The 20000-nt window shown below is 40.1% G+C and overlaps 2 protein-coding genes across 6 annotated transcripts in view; one reads left to right on the forward strand and one right to left on the reverse strand.

Moving 5' to 3' along the window:
• The window catches only part of syk (spleen tyrosine kinase), a 32911-nt gene extending 14215 nt beyond the window's left edge, over nt 1–18696 (reverse strand). Inside the window, exons 1-5 of one of the 3 annotated variants that reach the window (XM_086053901.1) lie at nt 18680–18696; nt 15220–15416; nt 6783–6876; nt 4113–4590; nt 3858–4018 (exon numbers count right to left, since the gene is read on the reverse strand). In XM_086053901.1, coding sequence (XP_085910027.1) covers nt 3858–4018; nt 4113–4514 — 563 coding nt within the window. In that variant the 5' untranslated portion in view covers nt 4515–4590; nt 6783–6876; nt 15220–15416; nt 18680–18696. Of the gene's footprint in view, nt 1–3857; nt 4019–4112; nt 4591–6782; nt 6881–14985; nt 15079–15219; nt 15417–18679 lie in introns of those variants that run through there. The other 2 variants (XM_086053899.1, XM_086053900.1) reach the window with 2 other exon arrangements.
• Nucleotides 18697–19150: 454 nt separating this feature from the next.
• chd1 (chromodomain helicase DNA binding protein 1) overlaps nt 19151–20000 on the forward strand; it is a 28516-nt gene continuing 27666 nt past the window's right edge. For 2 of the 3 annotated variants that reach the window (XM_086053810.1, XM_086053811.1), the window contains exon 1: nt 19151–19542. The gene's annotated coding sequence lies outside the window, so the exon portion shown is untranslated. Of the gene's footprint in view, nt 19543–19652 lie in introns of those variants that run through there. The other variant, XM_086053812.1, reaches the window with a different exon arrangement.

The raw sequence follows: 20000 nt of genomic DNA on the forward strand, positions 1-20000 counted from the left end.
AGTAGTCCTAAGACGGTTGGTCAACGATGATGTATGCACTGCAAGAGTATTCGTTCACTTACATTGGATGAACATTGAATGAAGGCTAATATATGTCAACAACTGCTTTGAGGTAGACCTAATGCAAATAAATATTTACAATGCACTGATGGAGGACAAACTGCACATTACACTACATAACAATGTACAAAAAACAGTTAACTGTTATTTAAAGAAAAGGTTTAAAACAAAATCAATAATTATCAATATTGACTGATATGAAATACTTATATTGTGACAGTTTTTCAAAATTTTCTCAGCCCTTTAAGCACATTGTCTTTAAAATGGAGTTTATTTCATCTTTATATCGACCAGTTTATTTTACTCTTTCACAGTTACATTGACCTCTTATTAAAGGTTAAGTGTGCGTCTGGGTATGAATGGGAACTGCAATCTTTGTCTTGATAACCCCTGTGCTCGAAACTGTACGGTTGTCTCAATCACAGGTGTGGCCCGGGGGTCAGGTCCTGCCCACCACATTATTTTATGTGGCCCGCAAAAGCAAATCATGTATCAACTTCCATGACCATTGCTAAAATGTACCAAAAATTGAAATTGTTATATGTCAATGTAATAATAATATTGAGATATTGCAAAAAATATGTATATATATTTTATATAAAATAAATTACTCTTTAACAGTAAGTTGTACAATAATTCAACAAATTATTATCCTTGACTCTTGATTTCAATACTAGTCAACCATCAATTTGTTGTGTATGTAATAATATGATGAGACAATTAAACTTTTATGTGGTTTCACCGTCATAACGGGCCAATGAGGGAGACGAAAATTAGTTTGACAACCCTGGTCTAAATCCATTGTCAAGAGGATTCGGACATATCATGTGTTTCAATCAAATCAAACATTTAGGATATGTAAAAGTAAAACACTTTTGGATAGTTGGTGACATAAGATATCTAACAGTCACATCTTTGCAAACTGTCATTCTTCCTCTTTTATGGCTATTTCAGGAAGCACTGAGCGGAAACCGCCTGTCCGCCTATATGTGTTTTTGTGATCTGTTTCTTCAGCCGACCACAACCTTTTCTCAAGCATGAGCAGCAGAAGAAAAAAAAATACTTCTCATTGTGTTCTCGAAAAAAGGAAGCAATGTTCTCCTCTATGCGCGACACTGTTATATACTGTACTTTGCACTTTGTAAATCCAAGTACAATTTTAGGATGTGAACACAGTGTCATATATAGTGCATATTTAGAAACAGACAGCTATTCTCATTCACATTCACACCATCACTGAGTGTCAACTGAACCCACTCTGCTTGCACTGAACTAAGACGTGTGTAACACAATACCATCAGTGACTACCACGATTTAAAACAAAACAAAACAAAAAAACCAGCATAGACCAGTGCATGGTTTTGTTGTGTTTTTTCGTGCTAGTGTCACCATAAAGAGCAAAACAGCAGCAGGAGAAAAAACAAAAACAAACAGCCAAGATCCTAACAACATAAGCTTCTGTCACTGGGCAAGCCAATCTATGAACTGGCCCACAGCTGCCCAGCAGCATCAGCATGTTGTTGGGGCCCAGGAGCTGGTGATAGCTGGTGACCAGCTGGTTTTGCTGGTCTCACCAGCTACCAGCAGGGCAACACTAGCATGTTGGTCTTCCTGGGTGCCTTTGGCTCAGTTGGTAGAGGTTTGACCATGGATGTTCGAATCTTTGCTGTTTTGTTTTGCTGCTGTTTTTCTCTTGCTGGTGAGACCAGAACAAAAAACACAACACACCCATGCAGGGCTAGGCTGTTTTTTTTGTTTTTGTTTTTTCCCAGGGTATTGTTGTTGGGTAATAGGCGGTGTAAACCATTGACTGGTTGCCAGCCAATATAGTCCAAAATATGAACAAACAACCATTCACACTCACACTGAGTGAAAGGTTAGTAGCTGTTGGAGATGTATGTAGCAAATGTTTCAAATATTACGCTCCAGATCTCATGGGATTAAGACAGAACAATAACTTTAGATGTTATTTGGCCATTACAACATCATTATGGAAATAGAGTACTGCACTCATAAAACTGCTGGGTCAAAAGTAGCCCAAATTGGGTGAAATAGCTAACCCAGTGCTGGCCCAAAATGGACTGAGCCATCCATCCATCCATCCATCCATTATCTGTACCGCTTCTCCTCACAAGGGTCGCGGGGCGTGCTGGAGCCTATCCCAGCTGTCTTTGGGCAGTAGGCGGGGGACACCCTGAACTGGTTGCCAGCCAATCGCAGGGCACACAGAGACAAACATCCGCACTCACAATCACACCTAGGGGCAATTTAGAGTATCCAATCAACTTACCATGCATGTTTTTGGACTGTGGGAGGAAACCGGAGTGCCCGGAGAAAACCCACGCAGGCACGGGGAGAACATGCAAACTCCACACAGGGAGGCCGGAGCCGGGATCGAACCCGCGACCTCTGAACTGTGAGGCGGACGTGCTAACCAGTCGACCACCGTGCCGCCTGGACTGAGCCAATGCTGGGTTATTTATACCCAATGCATTAGGGTTGAGGATTTGACCCAGCGTATTTGGTCAAGATTTTGATCCACCAAGGAGTAAAAATGACTCATACTGATGAGTTAAAGAGGAAGTCAACCCAAACATATTTTTTTCAAGAATATGTTCCATGCAGGCCCACTACTTGAAACAAGGCATTCTGATAAATATTGCGTTTGAGGAATAAGAGTTAATCCACCCATTTTAGCCATCTTTGGGTGTCCGTTTTGTCACTTCTGTCGACTGAAAATGACATCACAGTTGCTCAGGGCTCAGCTAACGACCAATCACAGCTCACCTGCTCAGCCATGATTGGTCGTTAGCTGAGCCCTGAGCATCTGTGATGTCATTTTCAGTCGACAGAAGTGACTAAATGGCCGCCCCTTGAGATGGCTAAAAAAGGGTGGATTTTGCTGCTTAACTCATATTTCACAAAAGCAATATTAATCATATTGCCTTGTTTCGACTAGTGGGCCTGCTAGGAACATATTCTTGAAAAAAACATGTTTGGGTTGACTTCCGCTTTAAAGTTACCAAGAAATTGGTTACCAGGTTCTCAGTATAGCTGTGGCTAGAAATAATACTAATGTTATCACCAATATTTTCTAAGAAGAAGAAGCAATTATGCCCTGTCAGGAGTTTCCAAAGCAAGTCACTTACATGGCATGTTTAACACAGTTTTTACACCAGATGCCCTTTCTGACACTACCCAACCATTCTCTGTAGTTGGGTCATCTACGCTGACCAGGATTAGAACCGTTATCCCTGTGTTCAGGGTGAGCAGTGTTACCCATTGAGCCGATCACACACCATCAACATTTATTTTTGTTACATTAAATTTACTTCAACGTCAGTACACAAAAATGGCTTCAGCCCACCCAAATCCAATCTTCAACACAATCTGCTGGGTCAATATAAATATTTAACCCATTCTTGGGTAAAAATAACCCAATCTGCTCCAAATTCACAGCTACCCAATGAGCAGGTAAGGAAAACAAACCAGATTTTTTTAGAATGTAGTCCTGTATGTGCATAAAAGTGCTATCCACATTGAGCAAACTGACATGTTTCTGTCTGTGTCTGTTACTGGATATCAAGTGATTATCAAATGTCTCCTGAATTTAGGAGACATAATGATTTAATGATTGAAAACAAAATTGTATTTTTCCCTCTGAACCCCTTTTAGATGATGGGGGTGCTTTAGTTCCCTAAATAATAAAATAGAGCTTTGATTGGTTTTATAAAATTTTCTCCCCGCCTTTACAGCAAACACTCAAGAGTTAAGACGGACATCAGCAAAATACTCACAGAAATTTCCCGTTTGTACGGGAGCCATTTTGAAGCCTTGGCTCTGAGTCCTCTCGAGTTATTTTTCCATGGAACCAGGGCATTCGTTCATGAGCAGTGGTCGCAATCAGCTTCTCCAAATGCGGCCTTTGGCTGATAATGGCTTGTTCCAGAGCTGTCCCCTGCTCAGAGAAGTTCAGATTTCGACAATCTTTTTCGTCAAAGAAATGGTGCCTTCTTAAGCAGAACATTTTGCACTTTTGACTGGAGTCTCACCTCTAAGTTCCAGGTCTGCTTTACATAGTCCTGGATCAGTTTTTCCTTTAAGTCCTCAAACGGCCCCACCTTGGGCTGCATGTTCTTGGGCCTGTTGCAGGGCTTCTTCAACCGACACACAAGGCCGTCCATCTCCTGGGAGTGGTAGTCGATCACATCTATAGGGCTGCTGTGGCTTTTACCACCGGCAATAGCGTACGTCTCATTGGGTTCTCTTTCGATGGTGTAGTGGTAGCAGCGGCCAGAATTCAATACTGACAGGGCAAAACCTCCAAAATGGTTTCGACTTTGCCGTAGCAAATACAAGCCACTACCTGCGCCCGGCTGCTGCAGATACTCCTCCGCCTCCTCTCTGGTAATGTTGCCATAAAAGAATGGCAGAGTATTCATTCTGTCGGCCATCTTGGCCCACTGATGGCGGGTGCCTTCAAAAGGTCCACTCACAAGTTTCAAGTTGCACTACCACGATATAATTCACCTATAATACAAATAAATGTTATTGCAGTACAGTTCATTTTACAGGTGGGCAGTCAAATTTAGCTCAAATGAATCAAACAAATGCCAAAATACAGTGGATGATGCCGGTTCAAGTACATCACGCTAATTACAGGGTGCTACTGGTTTAATGTTTACTACTCACCAAAAGTTCACGCATTGCAATTTCTATAATATGTATTTTGACATGAACGTCTCAATAATCTTGGCTTGTGTGTGTGTGTGTGTGTGTGTGTGTGTGTGGGTGTGTGTGTGCATGTGCCTGCGTGTTGAATTGTATTCGACACATTTTAGGCACATACAGTTGATCTGTTTTTGTCATGATCTGGGTTTTTGTTAATTTTGATTGGATTACTTTTCCCTGTGTCCCTTTTTTCATGTCTTGTTCATTAGTTTTTTTTTTCCGCCTGTTCACGTCAGCCCGCCCTCTTATCTCAACCAATCAGCTCCTTGCAGCCACTTGTCTGGACCTGGTGTACTTTATTGTATCATCGGTTTGCTTGAATCTACTTTCCTGGTTTCTTTCAGGCTCGGTCAGTTCATTGTTGCAAAGTGACTCTGTGAGTTTTTTGTGTAATGTGGCATTACATGTGAAGGAGAGCCAAGGACACTGCGGTAGACAGGTGTACACGATGAATATGTAAACATGTCCGTAAATAAGCTTAGGCTGGTTAATGTCACAAAACTGCAATCATAAGTTCGGAAGTAACTGGGCAATCGTTCTAATATTTTCACAGGTTGAAGTGAGCCTAAGTAGAGATGTCAATACATTTTGCTGACGACTGAGTGCAGTTTTCGGACATTCGCAAGCAATGTTAAGCTTTTCTACAATATGCACTGATTATCATAGACACAATCACAGTACGGGAATGTGAGGGGGGACATTTTACATTGGGGTCGGCAACTAAAGAGCAATTTGAACCATTTCATAAAATAAACCACGGGAGGCACAAACCTTTTGGACATCTAAAATGATGGATTTTCTTTTTTCTGCCTTGAGCCAGGTGGCCCGTATCGACTGATATGTGAGAGTGTCTGCTATTTTGCATATGGTCATCGTATTAGCCATAAAAATTGACAAATTTTATTTGTAACATTAAGTTAGAATGACATAATAGAATTAAAAGCAATGGTTCATTATTAATCCTGTGGATTCTGGCTTGATGATAAATCTCCAAGGAGTAAGTGAACACGGCATCTTTCAGAAATCGTTTCACTTTGCCACATTCAATACAGCTGCGGCATCAATGTACACAAAGTGAGGTCTATGTATATATATGTGGTCTATAGTAATACTTGGTCACAGTGCCATTCAAGACTATTGTCTTGGGAGCAGCAGTGCTGTGTGAAAATAGTACAGCAGCATGAAAAATCTGGAGCTAAGTGAGTATTGTCTGTATAATTTTAAAAATAATTGCCCCCACCATGCATTTAAGGCTGAGATCTGGGGACAGGTCTGGCTAAAGCATTGAGCTTTCCCAAGCAGTCAGTGCAAGGCAAAAAGCAGCTAAATCAGATCCACAAAAATGAATGGGGTTGATTGACACAATGCCGCGGTCACAGAGTCAAGAGGGGGCAAACTGGTGCCATTTTGAAACCACCTAAAAATGCACAAGGAAGTGACTTCAAGCACTGCGCCATATCAAGGCCTCTTTACAAGGAATTTCTTGTGGCAACATATGCACAGATGTGGGCTCAGGTGGAACATTGGAACGTGAACGCTCACACACATACACACACACACACACACACAGAAAAACAGCAGAGGCAAATTACGCCATATGGATAGGCTGATTTTGAATACAAGGAAGGGCACCTCCGTATAGAAAACATGAAAAAATTTATGGATCAAAACAATATTTGCAAACTAAAGACAAATTTTTAATAGCATAAAAAAAGCTGGACAATCATTGGATTTCTCTTAATTTAATGGCAAGACATTAAATTTATTTTCCAGCACTTCCACGGCTTAATTTGGATCATTCTTCGTTTGGTTCGCAAAAGAAACATCAGTAACGGTGAAATACCAATATAATATTTCAATTTTCTAATACAGAAATAACAGAAAAGGGTGAAAATGAAGTGTAACAATATCTCAACATTCCTCAGAATGATTTGCTATATGATGTCTAAAACCATTGACTGAGAGATTAAAGGAACATATTTTCTACTTACTGTAATGGCCGGTTGTGAGGAATTAAATCAGAATGTATCCTCTTCACTTTTTCAGGCAATCCAACACTGTAAGCACTATGGTCCAATTCAGCTGCTAACTGAGAAAAAGAAGATACAGCATTTGCTGTTGGAACTTGAACACTGTAGTAAGGTGGCGCTCTGAAGCTTCCTTATTTCAGAGACTTCCTTGACAAATGGATACTTATACTTCCCCCTTTTCTGATAAGAACATTGAACAACATGCCAGGAGCAATAGAACAACTGAAAAAAGAAACATGAATTATGATAGCAAAAAAAGGATCTACTGATTCAAATGTTTGTTTTTTTGTGACAGTATGTTAAGGATTTTGGAATTGCTTTTCAGACTAGTGAACTAGCCTGCACGGGTCTCAAAAGTCACCATTTTAGGGAGCAACTATACTGCTCATGGTAACTTGTGTTTCAAATTCAATTTGAATTCTAAGCCACTTTTGTTGCTACCCAATTACCTTTAGGAAGACTAAAGTACACAATATGAGCGCTAAAGAGTGAGCCCTTGCAGTGCATTTTGGGACAATGCTCAAAAGTAATTATCAAATGCAATAAAAATCCTTTGCAGTCAACCATAAGTTACGATGATGAAAGATGAAAGGTGGGTAGAATTGTGCCCAGGTAATGCCATTTATTTATGTAAAGGGGAAGTCAACCCTAAAATTTTCTTTACAATATATTACAATACAATTTTATTTATATAGCGCATTTCATAACAGCTAGGGCTGTAACAAAGCATTTTACAATACAATAAATAAAACAATAAAAGGCTGTGGTGCATGTATTAATAAATATAGACATAAATGATATATAAAATATAAATAAAATATAAATAAATAAAGCCAATAAGTTGACATAAAACACTATATACAATTGACACCGGAAAAGAGTCGAAAAATTCAGGTCTGATCAAAACCCAGAGAAAAGAAATGTGTCTTCAACTGGGTTTTAAAAACTGGGTTTTGGACCAACTGGAGACGTTTGAGGGAGGACTGGCTGACTCCAAAATAAAGTGCATTGCAGTAATCTAGCTGAGATGTAACAAAGGCATGGATGACTGTTTCTAAGTGCTGATGGGAAAGGAGGGGCTTTACCTTAGCCAGCTGTCTAAGGTGAAAGAAGCTCGACTTTACAACAGCGCTGATTTGCTACATGGTCCAATTTAAGATCACTGTCCATTTTAAAACCCAAGTTGAGACTGTTGGCTTTAGATATGAAGCCAGGGGGCCCAGGACAACAGGGTGGGATGGAGACGAGCCACTGGGACCAAACACCATAACTTCTGTTTTCTTTTCGTTGAAATTTAGCAAATTCAGTGACATCCAGTCTTTGATGTCCGCTAGGCAGGACAAAAGAGGTCTTATCAAGAGTGCGTCTTTATGCTCAGCGGGATATAGATTTGACAGTCGTCCGCGTAGCAGTGGAAGGAGCGTCCGTGTTTTCTAAGGATGGAACCCAGGGGCAGCAAATTCAATGAGAACAGCATTGGCCCCAGAATAGAACCCTGTGGAACACCATACGATAGAGGGGCAGAGCAGGGCTCAGAGGAACCTAGGCTAACAGAAAAAGTCCTGCCAGCTAAATAGGCTCTAAGCCACTCTAGAGCGCATCCACTAATGCCCACTTGGTGTTGCAAGCGAGTCAAAAGAACATTGTGGTCTACCGTATCGAAAGCTGCAGTCAAATCCAACAGAACGAGACATACGTGTTCTCCAGTGTCATTTGCCAGGAGTATGTCATTGAAAACACATAGCAGGGCTGACTCTGTGCTATGCATCTTCTTGAAGCCTGACTGGAAAACTTCCATGACATTGTGTTTATCCAAGTAAGATCTTAACTGTAAGTGCACCACTTTTTCCAGAATTTTAGACATAAAAGGTAGCTTGGAAATGGGTCTAAAATTTGATAGCACAGCTTGATCAAGGTCAGTTTTTTTCAGCAGGGGTTGCACCACAGCGCACTTAAAATGTTGGGGGACCACACCAGAAGACAGGCTGCTGTTGATAATGGCCAAAACCGATCTTCCGATTGTCGGGACAATCTCCTTAAAGAAGTGTGGAGGAATGGAGTCATAAGAGGAGCCCGATGGTTTCATATGGCAAAACACTTCCTCCAAAAATGTCAATGAAACCGTCTCAAACGAATCGAACACTGCTGAACAAGGAACTTGGACAGAGGGGTCAAATGTGGCGTTCGAAACAAGAGCCCTAGCTGTAGAAACCTTGTCAATGAAAAACTGCATGAATCTATCGCACATTTCAGGGGACGATTTGGTGCAAGTCAGTTAACGGGGCTTGAGTACAGAGTCAATTGTTTTAAAAAGAGGACGTGGATTTTGACGATTTGCCTGAATCAGACTCGACAAGTGGTCTCTCTTGGACTCTTTCACCTTTCTCTGGTAATGACGCCAGCAGTCCTTTAAGATTTGGTAAGAGACCTGCAGCCTGTCTTTTTTCCATCTGCGTTCAGCTCTGTGGCATTCCTGTTTAGCTGTGCGATTGCTCTCCTTAAACCATGGCTACGGTCTAATTTTTTGCCGCATAATTTTTAATGGAGCCACAGAGTCCAAAATATTACGGCAAGATGAATGGAACCAAGTGCTGAGCTCCTCTGTGTTTGAAGAGGGAACACAGAGCTGGTCAAAGGCATCAGAGAACTGACTAGCAGTGCAGGCCAACTAGTCAAAACATGGCATTCTGATTAATATTGCGTTTGTGGAATGTTAAGTCGTAAAATCCACCCATCTCAGGGGGCGGCCATTTTGCCACTTGCTGTTGACTGAAAATTACATCGCAGTTACTCAGCGAACAACCAATCATGGCTCAGCTTCAGAAACAGGTGAGCCGTGATTGGTTGTCATCTTAGCCCTGAGCAACTGTGATGTCATTTTCAGTTAACATAAAGTGACAAAATGGCCGCCCCCTCAGATGGATAAAAACTAGTGGATTTTGCTGTTTTACTCATATTCCACAAACACAATATTAATCAGAATGACATGTTGAGACTAATGAGGGTGCAGAGAACATATTATTGCAAATAATTTGGGGGAGTTAATTTTCCATTCAAGCAAAATAAGTATTATAAAAAAATTACTTTCAAGGATGTAGTACACAATGGGCTTAATGAACAGTACACAGCACTTACTTGATAATATGTAACCTCCGTTGTGAATGATTACTAATTGTTGTCAAAGAAAGAGTGACAGCCCATGAGCACACATTTATGATATCACCCCAGGAGCAACTGGCGGTTCAGTATCTTGTTCAAGGATATCGTGAGGTGGTTGGTGGAATTGAGGATTGGACCAGCACCTACACATTGGGAGACGACCTTTTTACGCAACTAGAATCAGAAAAGGCCTGTCCTTGATATTAAGGCAGTTTGTTAAAAAAAAAAACATAAACCAAATCTACTCTGGAATTTAAATTTTAATGAATTAGTCCTGGCGGCACGGTGGTCGACTGGTTAGCACGTCCGCCTCACAGTTCAGAGGTTGTGAGTTTGACTCCAGCCCCAGTCTTCCTGTGTGAAGTTTGCATGTTCTCCCCGTGCCTGCGTGGGTTTTCTCCGGACACTCCGGTTTCCTCCCACATTCCAAAAACATGCATGGTAAGTTGATTGGATACTCTAAATTGCCCCTAGGTGTGATTGTGAGTGCGGATGTTTGTCTCTGTGTGCCCTGCGATTGGCTGGCAACCAGTTCAGGGTGTCCCCCGCCTACTGCCCAAAGACAGCTGGGATAGGCTCCAGCACGCCCCGCGACCCTTGTGAGGAGAAACGGTACAGATAATGGATGGATGGATGAATTAGTCCTGTGCAATGCGACACGGTGGTCGACTGGTTAGCATGTCCGCCTCACAGTTCAGAGGTTGTGAGTTTGATTCCAGCCCCAGTCTTCCTGTGTGAAGTTTGCATGTTCTCCCCGTGCCTGCGTGGGTTTTCTCCGGGTACTACGGTTTCCTCACACATTCTAAAAACATGCATGGTAGGTTAATTGATCACTCTAAATTGCCCCAAGGTGTGATTGTGAGTGATTATGTTTCAGAAATATAAACATTGTTTGTCTCTGTGTGCCATGCGATTGGCTGGGAACCAGTTCAGGGTGTACACCGCCTACTGTCCGATGACAGCTGGGATAGGCTCCAGCATGCCCGCGACTCTTGTGAGGATAAGCGGTTAGGAAAATGGATGGATGGATAGTCCCGTGCACCATTGTCACCCCGGGACCTGCATTTTCCAATTGTTGCAAAGCTGCGACCCACTTTACAAGTTAAGAACAACAAACATATTTTGTTTGTAAATAGCCTCTGAAAGAGTATATTATAGAGTAGAGTAGAGTATATTATATTTTCAAATGCCGTTTCAAATGAATTAGATGTACCGCCAAAAGTATATTGCCTGCCATGGCATCTGCTAGCCAGATTCTGAGCTGCACTGTATGTGTTTACTAAGTAAACTAGTGGCTAAGGTGCAAAGCAGCTTTCCTTTTGCTTACCAAATGTGTTCCACGTGGGAACTTGCAACTCCTCTTTACTGTAGTGGATAAATCCAAATAAGAATGTGTGTCATTTCTTTACAAGCTGCCCGTGACCCACCTAAAATGGGTCCACCAGTTGAGAACCACTGGGCTAGGCAACATCACATAGTATTTTGGGGGTGAAAATCAGTGACTTAGTTTTTGCTAAAACTGTAGAGATATAAACCAGAATATTACACAGAAACATAAACCCATGAAAATACTACCTCCTCCTTCTGTTTACACACTCATTATTTACAGTATGTCCTCCAGTGGACAACTTATGGATGGTAAAACAGCATAAAGAAAAGTTCCAAGTTCATATATGAGCAGGTGTATTGGATTACTTTTTGTGCCATGTTTTTTTATTTTGTCAAAAGAATACTAATATGCAGCATTCTTTTGACAAAATAAAGAATGCTAATATGCAGCATTCTTTTGACAAAATAAAACCATGACACAAAAAGTAATCCAAGTAAGCTCCTTTAGAAAAGCTATGTGCAATGTATAGCAATGTTGCCTTAATTTCTGCCAAAAGATAAAAATTACAATTATTTTTTACATCAATTACACATTCTAATAAGACACAATACTGTCAGTCAGTCGTGCAGTGACCAAATCATACTTAACATTTAGGAAGTGCTAGCTGACTTTATTTGGTTTCACAATCTTCAATTCTCACTTCTTGTAAAGCATATAGAGTCTACTCAGGCTTAAAGTTAGACTGGAAAGATGGTTGAGATCAGAGGAGTATGTATAAGTATTACATTTGAAGGCTTTGTTTTGGTTCACCCAGTACCATTATGATGCTCTAAGATGATTACATTTGTATGTCAGTGTATGGTACATTGTTTTACTGAAGTAGTTTGGTACATTTACCGAAAAAATATATACATACATATATACGGTGTGTTATATACATACATACAAATATATACACACATATATATATATATATATATATATATATATATATATATATATACTGTGTTATAAACATACAGACAAATCTATACATATATATATATATATATATACTGTGTGTGTGTGTGTGTATGTATATATATATATATATATATATATATATATATATATATATATATATATATATATAAAATCTTGATCGAGCATTGTTTCTAAGTGTTGCTGCCACATAAACTGGCACAGATTGCACAACACTGTGACATTTAAAACTGTAACTCTAAAAATTTATCTATGTCAATCCCCGCCCCTCAGTGAAACGTTTACTTCCTCAAGATAAATCCATCTTTCTTAAAGTGTGGTTTTCATACAACAAGAGTCCCATAGTGTTAGGGATTACGTAATATAATGTTATTTTTTAAAGGAGGAGTGAAATATTTGATGTGAATAAAGCTGGCTGTTTTTAAACATGTTCGAATCACTATCAAATAGCTTGCTAATTTGGGCTTCTTTTCAGTCTCATTGTTGCACTACAAAAGGAGCACACTCCCAAACCTGCTCCATATAAAGAGTCAACTTCAGATCCGATTTGGCTGAATATTAGGTTAGGAGGTTTGGTGATGGGCTAGAGCCTATCCAAGCTGACTTTGAGGTGAGAGGCAGTAAAGTCACCAAAATCTGGTCCTTACTAGTTTTTAAAATTAGATGCATTAGATACTGCACATAAATGACATATGACATAATGTAGACATTGACTGCATTTATTTAAGTACGTAGTTCTACACAATACCAAGGAGGAAAGACATCAGCAATGGTGGTCTCTATGTGTTAGTTGTGTGACTGACCCAAAATTCATTGGGATAAATGTGATTCCTTTGTGTACCTGACTAAAGAAAACGTGATAATAAATGGATGGAGAAGCAAACAGACAAAAAAAGTTAGTGCTGCTTTGAAAATAAAACAGTAAGAATACATCTCCTTTATAAGCATTACTATTGCTTTCATTCTTTACTAATGTAGTTGTAAGTCGTGATCTCTTCAGGAAACACTAACTATATGTGTTAAATAAATTTGACTGCAGTAGAAGCTACAATTTTGAATTCCACCCAAATTTAACAGAAAATCTCTGCCCGTATACCAAAACAAAAACTTAAGAGGCCTAAGGTCTCCTGGGCATCATAACAAGGTTTAACTTACAAATAGGTTGTTTTATTTCTCTTTAGTTTTTTATTGTGTAATGACACACAGGAAATACCATGATGAAGTAATACCTAACGTCTCTTTCCTGCCTGCTCAATACAATGTTGCTAAAAATACAAATTACAACTGAAAGTATCCCATGAGTTTACTCTTAAAGGCCAGTGGGTGTCCCCACATTAAGGGTCGACTAACAGGATCCATCTCAGTCTTTTATACAAATAACCAAGTAGTCAGTGTTAGCACAAAAAATGCAGGCTTCTGCCATAAAGAAGATATATTTAAGGAAAACCCAACTACAACTTCTGACAATTATTTGTGGTTAATGAGAGGCACTGTAAGTGTTGGCAGGTGAGTGCTGACTGTGATTGGTTCATAATAACACAGCCAAATAAGTTATGAATGCATATGCATGCTGTGCAACTGCATTATCGCAGTTGTTCATTTTTACTTCTCCTGAATTTTTCTTAAAATAATTTATCTCGGTTTCTCTTTTTGTAGTCAAACAGGGGTGTATAGACTTTGTATAGCCACTTCTCATCTTTCCCAAATCATGACCACCCAGTCCCACACCATCTGTCAGGTTAGCCTCAGTCTATAGTAACTCAGTATGATCACTTCCTCCATCTGCAGTTCTCAGCCCACTGTAAATGTTTATTTAAAATAGAAAAATCTCATTATTCTTCAATTATATACCCTTTTCATTTGAACTCAACCATAAGTTGCTCCTGTATGATGCTGGCTCATTTCTCAACTGGGGGACACAAAAGTGGATAGCCTACACATGTTTTTGATAACTAGTGGATTAAATGTTTCTGCCTGTCACTATACGCTGCTGGTATAGACAAATAGACATTGTTTATAGTAAATGAGTCCTCTTTGGATCAATTAGTGAAATTGAATAATTTCCCGCGGCACACCTGATCCTTCATGGCACACTATCACAGCACACTCACACTGGTTGGGAAACTCTGATCTAAAGTACGTGTGTATTGAAAGAGGAAGTCAACCCAAAAATTGTATTTACAATAATATGTTCTATGCACTTCCACTAGTCTAATCGCGATATTCTGATTAATATTGCGTTTGTGGACTATGAGTTAAGTAGCAAAATGCACCCGTTTTTAGCATCGGGTGGCCATTTTGGCACTTGCTGTCAACTGAAAATTACATCACAGTTGCTCAGTCTCAGGTTACCACCAATGATGCTCAGCTTCAGAAAATAGTTAAGCCGTGTCAACTCAAGTGGCATTTTCAGTTGACATAAAGTGTTGAAATGGCCGCCCCCTGAGATGGATACAAATTTGTGGATTTTGTTGCTTTACTCATATTCCACAAATGCAATATTAACCAGAATGCCATGTTTAGACTAGTCGGGCTGTATAGAACTTATTATAGTCAATAAAAAAGGTGGGTTGACTTCCCCGTTAATGTATTAAGACAACTGTCTTATAAATGCTGTGTACAAGTACCTTCACAGTACATAAATTGGAAAACACAAAACGGTAAATGACAAAAGCTCACTTGAATCGTTCTTACCGTGTATTGATTTGCCCAGTGTGAATGTCAACAAAAATATGTCACATTCCACGTCTTTGTAAATTTAATACATCATTTGGAAACAACCATTTCTCAGTCTCGTCTTATTTATTTCACATTTCATGTGCATTTACTTGCCTCGCGTCGCTGCGCCACTGGCCCATTTAACTGGGAAACGACTGACACCTGGTGGATGGCCTTGTGAAATAAACAGAGAATAGAGGTCATACTCACGTCATGGAATGCAGTCCACGACAGTTTGGTCCGCTCGGTAGTCCTCTCAATACATATTAATTTAATTCTAATTCGTCCGTGAGAGGTCTGAGTGTGTGATGTGAACAGGGCGGAGATAAGCAGTGGCATCCCATCCCGGGTGCTGGGACGCTTGTCGATGCTTCCGTCCCATAGCTGCTGGATTCCTCAGCCACTTCCTATTGGTCCAGAGGCACAAACACGAGCTCATTGGGACGACCAATGAAGCTGGAGCACAAGCCTCGCTCTCAAATCTTCTTCACAAAACTGGGCCGTGAACTGCACTGTTGAATATACATGCAATTACCTGTAGATGGCGACGTTGTTCCAACCTTTTGATTTGCAAACGTCAACCACAGTTACCGGCATGTACAGTAGCTGTACAGCACGTAAAAGACTATTAGACCACTAGTTATAAACAGAGAGGAAGCACCAAATTCTGGGGCCCCATATACAAGCTTCCTGAAGACCCCCAAGCGATCCAACACTGAACATTTTCATAGCTACTGAAATACTCCCTCAAAGATACATACATTTTACTTGCACAAAATATAGATACTCTGTAAATCTAATGAAATAGTCCATAAAAGTTACATATTAAGTAAATCAACTGATTAAGTCTCATAAGTTAAATGAATGCTAAATATATTAACATCCATCCACCCATTAACTATACCGCTTATCCTCACAAGGGTCGCGGGCGTGCTGGAGCCTATCCCAGCTGTCTCCGGGCAGTAGGCGGGGGACACCCTGAATCGGTTGCCAGCCAATCGCAGGGTAATATACTAACATGTTATCTAAATTGCCCAAACCTATCTTAAAACTACCTAAATCGGGGGTCTTCAATCCTGTTCCTCAAGGGTCGGTGTCCTGCCTGTTTTCAATCTCTCCCCGCTGCAACACACACCTGATTAAAATGAAATTGAAGACCCGTAAGGACCCCCTTAGGTATATTAGGGACCTAAATGCTCCCTAAAAGTGGCCTTGATATTTCTATAGATATTGAAATACTGTACTCCCAAATATTACCTAAATATTCTTAAATCTACTGAAATACTTGTAAAAGTAACCTAAATACTCCTAGGGGCACTCAAATATTTCTGAATTTTGACCCAAACCCTGCTACATTGGAAAAAAAAGAAACATGAGATGAACTTTAAAAAGAAATAAAACTATTTAAAATTGACGTAGAGTAATCTGTCACACCTATTTGAGCTCTGTTATTACTTTATTATATTACGTCCAAACTGAAATTTTTAACTTGTTGTAAATTAATTTCTTACGGTGAAGCAAGCCAATTATTTCAAGTGGTCCAAAATTGAGAAAAAAAAGGCTTTATTGCTTAATGCAAAATAAGATTTACAGTTTAACCTGAAAATTTCTACTTCATGTAAACCATTTTTTAAAAATTCTGTTGTTTCAAATAAAGATTTTAAGTTGTAATACACTAATTGTATTTTCACTCAGAATTGTCTTCAAATAATCTAGCCTGTACATTTTTGGAATACAGGAGGAAACCCGAGTACCAGGAGAAAATTCACGCAAGCATTGGGAGAACATGCAAACTCCACACATGAAGGCCACATCTTGGATTTGGACCCACAATCTCTGAACTAGGACGTAAATGTACTAACTACAATGTTAAACACTTATCTCCATTTTTTTTCATTTTCTTATTTTTACATGAGTGTTTCCATGTTACAGACATTGCATTAATTTGAAAATTTAAAAAGTTTCCAAAATTGGAGATAGGTCTACGTGTTTTTCACAGGACAGTGACGATATTGAATGCATTTTTTTTGTCACAGATTAAAACTGCTTTAAACAATATCATCGTTCAAAAAGACAACCAAGAACTGCTGCATTTTTTTCACAAATGAAAAAACACATTTACACAGTGTTGTAAATTTGGGGGAGAAAAAAATGCAGCCATTTCTTGGTGGTGTTATTTTATTCACAGTTTCATATACAAAGAACATTGTTATGGATGAGTGTTCATCTTAATATTCCCATATAGGGTGGCATGGTGGGCGACTGGTTAGCATGTCCACCTCACAGTTCAGAGGTCGTGGGTTCAATTCCAGCTCCGACCTTCCTGTGTGGAATTTGCATGTTCTCCTCGTGCGTGGGTTTTCCGGTTACTCCGGTTTCCTCCCACATTTCAAAAACATGCATTGTAGGTTGATTGGACACTCTAAATTGCCCCTGTGTGATTGTGTGTGTTTGTTTGTCTCTGTGTGCCCTGCGATTGGCTGGCAACCAGTTCAGGGTTTACCCCGCCCACTACCCGATGACATCTGGGATAGGCTCCAGCATGCCCGCGACCCTTGTGAGGATAAGCGATATCGATAATGGATGGATGGATCATTTATTTTCCGATGATTCTGCACATGGCTCAAATTGAACGTTCCTTTTTAAAGTGGAAGTCAACCTCAAAATTGTCTTTACCATAATATGTTCTACGTAGCCCCATTAGTCTAAACATGGCATTCTGATTACCAGCTGTCTCCGGGCAGTAGGCAGGGGATACCCTGAATTGGTTGCCAGCCAATCGCAGGGCACACAGAGACAAATATCCGCACTTACAATCACACCTAGGGGCAATTTAGAGAGTCCAATCAACTTACCATGCATGTTTTTGGAATGTGGGAGGAAACCGGAGTACCCTGAGAAAACCCACGCAGGCACGGGGAGAACATGGAAACTCCACACAGGGAGGCCGGAGCCAGGATCGAACCTACGACCTCTGAACTGTGAGGCAGACATGCTAACCAGTCGACCACCGTGCCGCCGGAAAAGAAATTATTTATTACTTATTTTATAATCTACGATTGGATTGTGATTATGTTTCAGAAATATAAACATTGTTTGTCTCTGTGTGCCATGCGATTGGCTGGAAATCAGTTCAGGGTGTGCCCCGCCTCCTGTCTGAAGACAGCTGGCATAGGCTCCAGCACGCCCATGACTCTCGTGAGAATAAGTGGTTCAGATAATGGATGATTGGATTTATTTAATAATTATTTGTATTTAATAATTATTACTTTTTTAATTATTATTTTATCACTGTTCTGCTTAGCTTGATTATATTGCTTTTTGGTCAGAAACCACTAGTTTTGGTGATACATGATATCAACCCATGTTCAACTGCTGATTACTCAAGAATTCGCCTGTTCCCGTGAACTTTAATCTTGTCCCGTCCCAAAGGCCCTTCATTGTTTTTGGTTTTTTTCATTTTTTATTTGAGGTATAACAAAAGCAAAAAAAAATGTAAAATACCAGCATCAGTCACTGTTCTGCCTGACATGTTTCCCCCCCTACAAAAAAAGCCTGTTTTCTTGTTTGTTGTTTGCTTTTTAGTCAGAAACCTGTGTATTTGGTGAAACCAAACCCAACCCATGTTCCAATGCTGATTAATCGAGAACGGAAAGTTGATTAAACTCACCGTTTTGGTGAAACAAGAGAGTGTAGTCTTTCTTTCGGTAGGTTTGGTCACAGAACAAATTCTGCGGGTCACGAAAGATCAGTCAAAAAGGCAATATGAGGCTGGCAGCGAATGCGTTATCAACAGTAGAACATGCAGTAGCTACTACGTAAAACAATATCAAAGAAAAATATGTAGGCTTCGCGATCTATTTTTATTTTTAAAAAATGGACAAGTATGCCAACTGTAGTTTCGGGGGGGGGGGGTGGAGGGGTACAGTATGTTCCTGTTATTTTCTAACTATAATAGAAGCACTCAATTGTTTTCGTTTAAGGTATCGGATTTTTTTTTAACAGAAAACCGAAACATATCGAGTGTTTCTCATTAGGGAGTTGCACATTTATTTTTAGAAGTAGTATTGTTTGTTTGAAAGAGATCCGCGATCAGATGCTCTCTGCCGTTTCAGTTCAGTGTTGTGCTGTGCACCGTCGTTACGTCACTGTCCGGGGTTTCCTAGCGAAGTGAACCCTACGGCGTCATGGCGGAGGCCGGTTGTCGGAAGACCCTGGAATGAAATGCCAGCTTTTTTTTTACTGTCTGGATTGACCATCAAGCACGGGACTTCAACGAACAGCTCAGCGCAAAGAGGGTTTGCCTCTTTTTTTTCTCCCCCAAGGTGTGGAGGAAACGGCAATACAAAAGCTCCACTGAACTGGGTCGTTACGGGCTGCTCTCCCAAACTGGGAGATAGCTAGCCAGCTAACGCAAGACAGCTATCCCTAGCTGTTATCTCACTAATTGTTGTTCGTATAAAAGGAATAAAGTGTGCACCCGACAAGTGGACTTTGACAACAGTTTCATCAGAGGAGCTAAGCTAAAAGGAGGCAAGAATAACTTACTCTATAGTTTACTGAGAACGTATTCTTACATTACATGTTGATGTAAAGCCGCGAGAAGTGAGCGGCGGATGAAAACAAGATGGAGAGGACGAAGTTGTGTTAGCTAATTTGTATATATGGGCTTTCTAATAAATCATTTGTATGTTAAGTACTCCGACAATCATCACGTTTATAGATTCTATTTGCGTAGTGCACCACTTGCTGATACAGCCTCGATATTGCTCGTGACTGCAAATCAAAGAAACATTTCAGTGTAACCTCATTAAGAGGAAGCGCAAAGTTTTGTCATTTTGTTAGCTTCCGTGCTAGCCTCGTGCTTAATTTCCGTTAGCATCGTACTGTAACTCATGTTTACCAAACGACCGTTAACCTCATATAAAAGCTGTATATCATTTGCGTGAAACACTTGTAGTATTTTCCGCTTTGTCTTGAAGTTATTGTTT

Source organism: Filicampus tigris, chromosome 15, assembly GCF_054856515.1.
Source record: "Filicampus tigris isolate MCC_2025a chromosome 15, RoL_Ftig_1.0, whole genome shotgun sequence".
Lineage (NCBI taxonomy): Eukaryota > Metazoa > Chordata > Actinopteri > Syngnathiformes > Syngnathidae > Filicampus > Filicampus tigris.